Source organism: Anarhichas minor, unplaced genomic scaffold (genome assembly GCF_050575085.1).
Source record: "Anarhichas minor isolate MPS153535 unplaced genomic scaffold, ASM5057508v1 ptg000074l, whole genome shotgun sequence".
Classification (NCBI taxonomy): Eukaryota; Metazoa; Chordata; class Actinopteri; order Perciformes; family Anarhichadidae; genus Anarhichas; species Anarhichas minor.
This window is the reverse complement of record NW_027466520.1, coordinates 6,444,023-6,452,996: the sequence shown is the minus strand read 5'-3', so window position 1 is coordinate 6,452,996 and position 8,974 is coordinate 6,444,023. Positions and strand designations below refer to the sequence as shown.

The 8,974-nt window shown below is 40.7% G+C and overlaps 1 protein-coding gene across 2 annotated transcripts; it reads left to right on the top strand.

Moving 5' to 3' along the window:
- Positions 1-3,566: 3,566 nt before the first annotated feature.
- LOC142937680 (phospholipid scramblase 1) lies at positions 3,567-8,492 on the top strand. Of its 2 annotated transcripts, XM_076080729.1 has the most exons (7): positions 3,567-3,604; positions 4,076-4,165; positions 4,890-4,932; positions 5,052-5,272; positions 5,394-5,555; positions 6,076-6,237; positions 6,704-8,492. In XM_076080729.1, the coding sequence occupies exons 2-7, from the start codon at positions 4,076-4,078 to the stop codon at positions 6,731-6,733; spliced, it is 708 nt and encodes a 235-aa protein (XP_075936844.1). In that variant the 5' UTR covers positions 3,567-3,604; the 3' UTR covers positions 6,734-8,492. The 2 variants fall into 2 exon arrangements, with proteins under 2 accessions (XP_075936844.1, XP_075936843.1); XM_076080728.1 differs by lacking the exon at positions 3,567-3,604 and having other exon boundaries at positions 4,027-4,165.
- The last annotated feature ends 482 nt before the right edge of the window (positions 8,493-8,974 follow it).

The following is an 8,974-nucleotide window of genomic DNA, read 5'->3' as shown; positions in this document are numbered from 1 at the left end:
AGGGAGGTGAGGGATGGGCAGAGGTGAAGAGACAGAGACGGAATAACAAAAGCGGTGAATGTGGCAATTTTGGACATCCACAGATGATGAAAACATGCAGAATAGATTTGCATTTTTTTGTGTGTGTGTGAGGGTGTGAGTTACAGAGATAATGTATTAGAAAACCCTTGTGATGGGGACGTTCGTAAGCCCTACTGTCCTAACACCCCTATAATAAAAAGTCAGATTTAGGCTGAGAATCTGAGGTTCAGATAAGGGTTCAATTTGGGCAAGTACAGTAGTACTATGCATGCTTGTGTGTACATAAATAAATATTATCATGGCAAACTAACACACAAACCCCTCAGTGACACACGCAATGTTGTGTGTGGAACATCGGGACCGGTGTAATGTATTGTAACCTTATGCTAACCTAATGAACAAGAGGAGGAAAGCGGTGTAATGGAGGCATTTTCACATTCATCTTTAGGCTCCTCATTATGCGCCGAATATGACAACCTCGTTAGGAGTGCACGAAAGATTACCCGTGCGGGTAAAGAGCACCACCTTAACGCCCCCCCCCCCCCCTAAAGAAAAAACACAAACACACAGACATATTGTAAAACAGGTAGGAATGTAGAGAGCAGAGACTGTACAATTGGTGAGCGCACACACACACACACACACACACACCCCTGGTGGGAGTAACTGGGCTCTTGGAGTCAGGAAGACAATCTGACGGGCTTCAAAGACCCCTGACTGTCCGGTCTGTTTATTCAGATGGGAGCACAGAACGCCACCATTTCAAAGTCATTGCAGTACTTTGTTTTGATCTCACTGATGAAGAACATGAAGTTTCGGGGTTCTGGTCGGGCAGTTGGGGGTGATAAGAAGGGCCCTCGACGCTACCAATGGTACAGCTTCATCTTACGTGTGATGCAGTGTGTTTGAAGCGTAATTAAAGACACTAAATAGTAAAAAATGTATAGCTAATGTAAAAAAATACATAATGTGTCTGCACAGCAGAAAACACACTACTTATTATAAATGCTGTGCTTTCCAGGCTATGTGAGGTCACTGTAAGCAATTACAGCAACAGAAATCAATTAAAACGTGTTTTAGTTGTCTGTGCCTGAAGTGTCAGCAGATCTGTGTGCGAGTCATCATTTGTTCTCATTAGCGTTTCTTGGAGAAATCAGTAGCGCTTGAGGAAATCAGGTAATTTGTATTCGCAAATAAGGATACTCGGCCAAACAACGTTGTGTCATTTGTAACAGGGTAGTAAGTGTATCTGTGGGTGTGTACTGTGTGTGCAGCCTATTTCGTTTAACAATGAAAAAGGCAATTCCTGCATTAGTCTTGGTAATGGCCATGAGGCCGAGAATCGTTAGCTCAACACTGCTCTCCAGTGGATACAAGGTATAACAACACACACACACACACATGCAGTTCAAGTGTGCATCAGTTGTGTGTTATGAGGATTGTAACAACTTTTATTGAAAATGTGAAACTACCAATGTCACACTTTAGATTTTATGTGATGCAGTGTAAGACTGTGAAAAGGATTTTTACAATCAGAAAAAAAAGCTCATCTTTCAGTTGTCTTTGAGTCGACATTACTGTTTGCATTGAACTCATCAGATCACAATGGTGAGCCTGCAGCTGTGTTTTACCGTCATGTCTGTATTGCTGGAGTGTGCAGCTGAGTGACATGGAGCACAGCGTTGTGGTTACCGCAGTCAACAGTTTTTCTCCCACTGCACAAAACTATAGTGTCTCTCATAACAAGCAGTTTGCCAGAATAGATGCAACACAAGCACTGCGGGACATCAGATAGTATGAATATAACCTTCACAGAAGCACAGTGCTATTCTTGGAGGGTTGCATTCATTCAGTGTTTATGTTTATGTATTGTGTCTAGTCCATATTTTTGTTGCCATTATTTACAAATGTGTTTTTACTGATGTATACGTGTTGTTGTATGTGAGTCAACTCTTCATATTTACACTTGACTCTTTAATAACAGGTTTATTTTAATGTACTCTTAACTTGTTTGTTTATTCTATTGTACATTTTTCATTATTTTTCCATTATTAAATTTCACACTGTTTATTGTTATGCACCAATCACCAAGCTACATTCCTTGTATGTGCAAACGTACTTGGCAATAAAGCGTTTGATTCATATGTATCCTTATAATCTGCACAGACTCATATTCTAACTGTTAAAATGGGTTATAGGGATGACCACAGGATCATTAAAACTTAAAACGTACTATCTTCTTAAAACATTTGATTAGGGTTGGAAGTCTGCTCATGTTGTCTGTCCATAATAGTATTCATGTGCATGTATAAAAGGACATGTGTCCCCGGAATAATGTAAGAATAGGTTTTTCAGCAGACTGTGACGTGCACACATTTAAACACACTGAGTACTTGATATTCACACTGCAGCTGAGAGTTTACTACACAGGTGAGTTACTAAACGTCACAGATTACATGGTGCAGGGACAATGCTTGTGGTCAATCTCACTGTGCTCACATCTCCCACCAAACGCAATAAAGCTATAATGCCAGAAATGAAAGTGATCACAACACTGAGACATCTGGCAACTAGAATAATGCAAGTGTTTGGTTTAAAGGTTTACATGCCGACCAACGCAGCTATTTATATAGAAATCGATCAACGAAACCGTTAATATCAAGTGCTAAAATTACCAGCATGGTAAATAAACATAAGTAAATAAATATTACAACTACCAGCATGCGAATGGGTTACTGCACAGGTAGGCCTGTGTTTTCAAACATACTTTTAAAGTAGATAGTTATTCATTACATAAAATAGTATTAGTACCTTGCTCAGAGTTGCTCTGAGAAGTTTCCTAAATCACTCTTAAGCTCCTTGCTAGAACATTTTAGGCAGAGTTAGGAACTTTCGGAGAGTATTCACAGAATGTTCGTGAATGCAGCCCCTGATCTTTGGGTGGATGTTGGATTACAGCTTATTCTTTGGGAAAAAAATGAAGAATCAGTCACTATATGTATTTTCAAGGATACAAAAACTAAGTCACAACATTGAGCAAAATGACACTACAATTATCTGTACTAAAATATAGTACATCATGTGTAGATGTAAAGGTTTATTATAAACAATGAAATACATTTGGTAAAAACTGAATGTAGTAATACAACATATGATAATATTAAAATACATTGGAGGTATTATGCTTGCTTGTGTGAGAGGAGGGAAAACTCAAATCTGTCAATTGATCAATACTGTAAATAGTTCTGAAACACGGCCAATAAAACCTCTGTTCAGCTTCTAATGTGGGTTTATTAATCAGAAATTGCAGGGGAAATGTTAATTTGAGCAATGAACAAACCGTGTGTATGTTTTCTACACGGCAGGCTGCGTAATAAAACAACTCGGCCCACACTGATAGTCTGCTGTGTTCTACTATATCTCGTTCTAGCTTTCTGTTGAGCGCTCTTCTACACTGCCGTCTCGTCATTGGCGCATGACAAAAGGGAAGTGCGGTGACGTCAACCAATGAGATTATAGCTTTATTCCGTGGGCTTGGTTCCGGAGTGGCCTGTTATTATTTGGAGTAGCAGGTGAAATCTCGGTGAGTAATCCCGATCGCGATGAAACGGCTGTCTGTTTTGGAACATAAACTGCACAGGCTGTGACGTAAGGAGCCTTTTGTCGGTAGTTCGTCGCTTCTAACAACTCGCCGTCTCCCTTGAATGTTTTAGGGAGGTAGATCCAAACCTCGGGCGCGCGCTCTCTTCTCTCTTTACTAGCGGACGAAACATTCACAGCTTGTAAATATCACACGCTTCTTAAAACAATCAGTTCCAGAGATCCGCACTAATGCCCTACATATTGGACACGAGAGGCGCTGCGCGTGTCGGTTTTAGGCCCGTTTGTTTAAAGCCAAACTGAGTCAGCGCTCTCGTGTTGTTGTCTTCCCGTCAGAAGCCCCCGTCACTTCCAGATACAACCGAGATTATCTGTGTCGCCCACCGTGTCGGTCCCTAAAGAAGCACACGATGGCGCTGTGTCTCACTCTACTAATCATTCCATGTATCAACAGATGTCGTTCCAGGCTGACAACATGAATATGTACGCTGTGCCCAACCCTGAAATACCAGGCTGTCCACCGGGATTAGAATACCTGACCCAGGTAGGAAAGGAAGCAGTTTAAGTCTTTGTTTTCTAAATGTTGGTGCCATTTAGTCCACGACCCACATGGAGTCTGTTCTTAAGGGCAGAGGAAATGAGCAAGTATCACTGACTCTTTTCATTCTCTAATTATTTAACATCATCGTATCAAGTTTAGGATACAATATCATCGAATAGTCCAGTGACAGTAGAGTCGTTGGTCTTAAAACATATTTCACACCCTAAATCTGAATAGATGGATACTATAATGCAGTGATGCTGCACGAGATGGGCCTTTTTTTCCCTGTAAAGACATTTTAATAACATGTCACAGTAGGAAAAAAAAAAAAGGTGTAAATAATTAAATAGAAGAAGCTGCTTCAGTTTCAGGGCCCGGCTATTGTGCATGCTGACTCACTGTCACGGCTCACTTCAATAGAACAGGGCCATCTTTACTGTCAACAATAACAGCTGTGCTATGACAAGTGAACTGGTCCACTGTAAAAAAAAAAAAAAAAAAAAGATCTGAAACCCAGAAGCTGTGGGCCTACTGCAATTCCTCTGTTGGAGTATTTATACACATTAGTGGTGCTTTAGAAGTACATAATGTCCACACAAAAAAAAATATATACAAGACTAGTGACAAAAACTCCACTCCCTTCCCACTACACCCACTGAACTGCTGCATTTAACAGACAGAAATGAATACAGTTGAATCCAGTGCATGTGGTTGTGTTGTTTTCCAGGTGGATCAGCTGCTCATCAAACAGAAAGTTGAGCTTGTTGAAGGTATGTAAACACGCATCGGCTTCTGAGACAATACATAATTCATGCTGCTAGTTATGTTGAGTACACATTGGGTCTGGATAGCGATGACATCTCTTTATGCGTGTTGTTCGTCCACGCAGCCCTCGTCGGCTTCGAAAGCAACAACAAATACGAAGTCCGCAACAGCCTGGGTCAGAATGTGTTCTACGCCGTCGAGGAGAACGACTGTCTGAGCCGACAGTGCTGCGGTCCCTTGCGCTCCTTCAACATCCACGTCCTTGACAATTTTGGACAGGAGGTCATCACCGTCACCAGGCCGCTCAAGTGCATGTCGTGCTGCTTCCCTTGTTGCCTACAAGAGGTGGGTGAGACCACGTTTTAACATGAGATTATAGTGTTCAAGGTGTTTTTGTGTTCACCATTATCAGTTTCTTGCGAGGATGTGGCCACAAATCACACTCTTGTTACAATCCCTCACTCAGCTGGAGGTGCAGTCCCCCCCTGGTAACACAGTGGGCTACGTTAAACAACAGTGGCACCCGTTCTCCCCCAAATTCATCGTCACCGACGAACACTCCGAGCCTGTGCTGAAGATCCACGGGCCCTTCTGTGGATGGAGCTGCCTGCCAGATGTCGACTTTGAGGTGGGTTTATCTAAACACAGAGATCCATTAAACTTGTGAAAACAGAACGGGACACGGTAACATTCTGGCCCTCTGGACATTTTTGAAAGGGATCGTCCTCGTGCTCCGAAGCAGGAAATATGTTTCCCATCAGAGCGTGCTGTAGCTGGGATGAAGCCGCCGCACAGGGCATGCTCTTGTGTGGCACAGTGTGGCCATTGTTGCACGGCTCAGCTGGTTTTATTAGATTGAGCAGTGAAGGGGATTTGGGTCAGTGACACAGACCTTTTTACCAGACCCACAGGAGGGGGAAGTGAAGCATGATATTACCATCCCGGTTCTTCCCTCGCTGCTTTGAAGTCATTACTGGGATAGAAAATTCAAGTTACTGTGGCAGAGGGCAAAAAAAGCTGAAATTGGATGGGATTATGAATTGTTCCATGATCTCCCTCCAATACAACCAAAACCGGTTCAGGGATTGATCTTCATCCTAATGCAACACATGTCTGCATTTTGTCCTCTCTGTAAACTCTTTCCGCAGGTTTTGACGATGGATGAAGTCAGTAAGATTGGGAAAATCAGTAAGCAGTGGACAGGGCTTCTTCGGGAGGCGTTTACAGATTCAGACAACTTTGGTATCCAGTTCCCCATGGACCTGGACGTGAGGATGAAGGCTGTAATGATCGGTGCATGTTTTCTCATTGTAAGTAAAGTAATAAGCGTTTTTTTTTTACTGGGTCTTTAGTTGTTCGTCAACGTCAACAAAATCAAATGTCAGAGTAGCCATTGCCGTGGCTGTTTCAAATGCAGTAGCCTCATATGACCTAACTTTCTTGGGGAATGATGTCGTTCAGTTCAATGCTAGTCGGAGCTTTGTGCACTTACCACTTAATGCACCACTTACTGTAGCCTACAGTTTGCGGGAAAACATGACATGAAAGCATCACAATCACCACAAATGCAAAACAGCTTGTCAGAGCAACTTTCTGCAGTGTCATGACCCACATTTGCTAAAATCTCAGCTTTCTCGGCCAAGTTGGCAGCGACCAGCGATCACTGGATGCATTCTAACCCCTCCGGATCTATTTTAACCCCATGTTGGTATACTGTGTCAATGAAATGCATTTGCTTTGCCATTAACACTTTATTTGTGCTGCTTCTCTCCACAGGATTTCATGTTCTTTGAGAGTACTAACTAGGAGCCAAACAGGAAATCCATGTAAGCATACAAACATTGCTGGAAGAACAAAGCCACGATGATCAGCCCCTAACGTAGAACAACCTTCAAAACAGATCACTTAAAGGAAGTACCAAGTTGCCGAAATGCTAACATTTTGCATGAACAATGAAGCTGAAGGTTTCTTTTAGTCTTAGTTGCTCGGGTTGGTTGTTAAAAGATGTTGCTGGGTTGTGAATGCACAGCGCAGTGGTTTTAAGACGATGTTTGTGAGGTTTACATTATGGTCGCGGAGCCCATCTGGACCCAGAACCTTTCGTTACTACTTTAAAAAAAACTAAAAAAACTTGAATAGTAGGATAACATCCATATACAAGTACATGAAAAGGGAACAACATTGCAAGCAAGTGCTGTTATACAGTTTGTGAGAGAAAGACTCATAATATGCCAAATAGCATCCGTTTAATTTGGTCATATTAATAGTCAAGATGTTAATTTATATAGAACACTATGCTTGTAGCTAACGACTTGTGTATTGTATTCGTTTCTAGCTCAGATATTCAAAGCCCTTATTTATTGATTTATATTTTGGTCTGTTAAACAATTTGTCAACATGCATTAATGTGTGTGTGTGTGTGTGTGTGTGTGTGTGTCTGTGTGCTATGAGTGTACTAATGCGTTTTAACTGAAACATAAACTACCATAGGATTACAGTAATATGATTTATTTAACAAGGAATGGGTTATGGCTCGATGTGTCCCAGTCTTGTCCACATGAGGGAGCTAGCTTTTCATTTAAGAATAACCTGACTCAGCTCAAATGGACAAACTCAATACGTACTTATGCCATAGGTTTTTATTGACTAGTTTCTGATAACATTGTATATTTTCAGACAAACTCAGGTTAAAATGCATGCTACTTTATTGTGGTGATGGCTACTGCTTGCTCCAGGAAATACACACCTGCACCTGATACTATGAACATAAAGATAAAGTCATCTTTTGGAGGATATTTTGTACGTTAAATCATCTAACTATAATGACGTCATACATGTGTCAAAAATGCAAGAGTACAATTAAAAAAGGATTTAATGATTGGGGGCCATCAGTGTGATTAGGGATGGTAAAAGTAAAGTATTGTAGCAAAGACATTATCTATGTGCTACATCAACATTAAGAGCTCTTTTGTAGCATCATGATAATAACATGTGTCCTCAGTTGTTTAGGAAAACTAAATAAAAACACCCATCTTAAGTCATTTTCTAACAGATATTAAGTGTTAAAAGCTTTTAAGGCTTTTATTTTTGCAAAACAAAGTATAACAAACTGCCATTTATTTGGAAGAGCTAATATGTCCGGTGTAGACTTAACTTTTCTTGTGTCAACAGTTTAATTGTGTTTGACTATTTTTCAAAACTTGATTTTAAGACTAAATACTGAAGAATGAGTGGATGGTTCTCGCAGTGGACAACTCTGAGTAAATTTGAAATACATGCTCGCCATTAAGATCGATCATTTGGTTGAATGTATTAACAGTAGAAGATGCTGGTGCTACGTCCTCTGAAGCCCCTTCGATTGTGTTTAAAAGCCCAAAATGAAAGCCAGAATGTGGTACAAAGGGAGCTATTCCAAGTCAACTATGTATTTAAAAGAGCCATACTTTTGCACTAACGCTGTCAATTACTTTTAAGTCATGCAATGAATGAAAAACAAACTCTGTGAGCTTAGCTGGAATTGTGCAAATAGTCCATGGAAACACTTCAATTAAAAAATATATATATATATTGTGATGTGTGCGGTTCTTTTGGGTTCTGATTCTTTAATCACCACCTCCATTCATCATCACAAACCACTGACCCTCAAAAGAGACTTTTTACATCAGTACTAGTTACTCTGGACCTCCAGTCCTTTCCACACAGTTTGACACTGGCACTGTTACAATGGTCAGACCGTGGTCATGTGAAACCACTCCGCTTTGCTCGTTAATTAATTCACCAGCTGCTGTGATTGCCACCTTCACATTTTCTAAGTAACATTCTTAAAAGGCTCATTTAGAAACAGCCTTTTAAATCACACATCAATGAAAAGAGCGACTTGAATAGAGAGTTAAATCCTTCATAGGGGCAGTTTGGAACAGCTCGTACAATACAACATTTGATTAACGGAAGATTAGAAAAGATTCATTATTGTGTAAGTATTCATTCACATGTCGATGGGTCTGATGACAGTGAGTAGTCATTCGTATAACACAAAGAAAGTTAAGA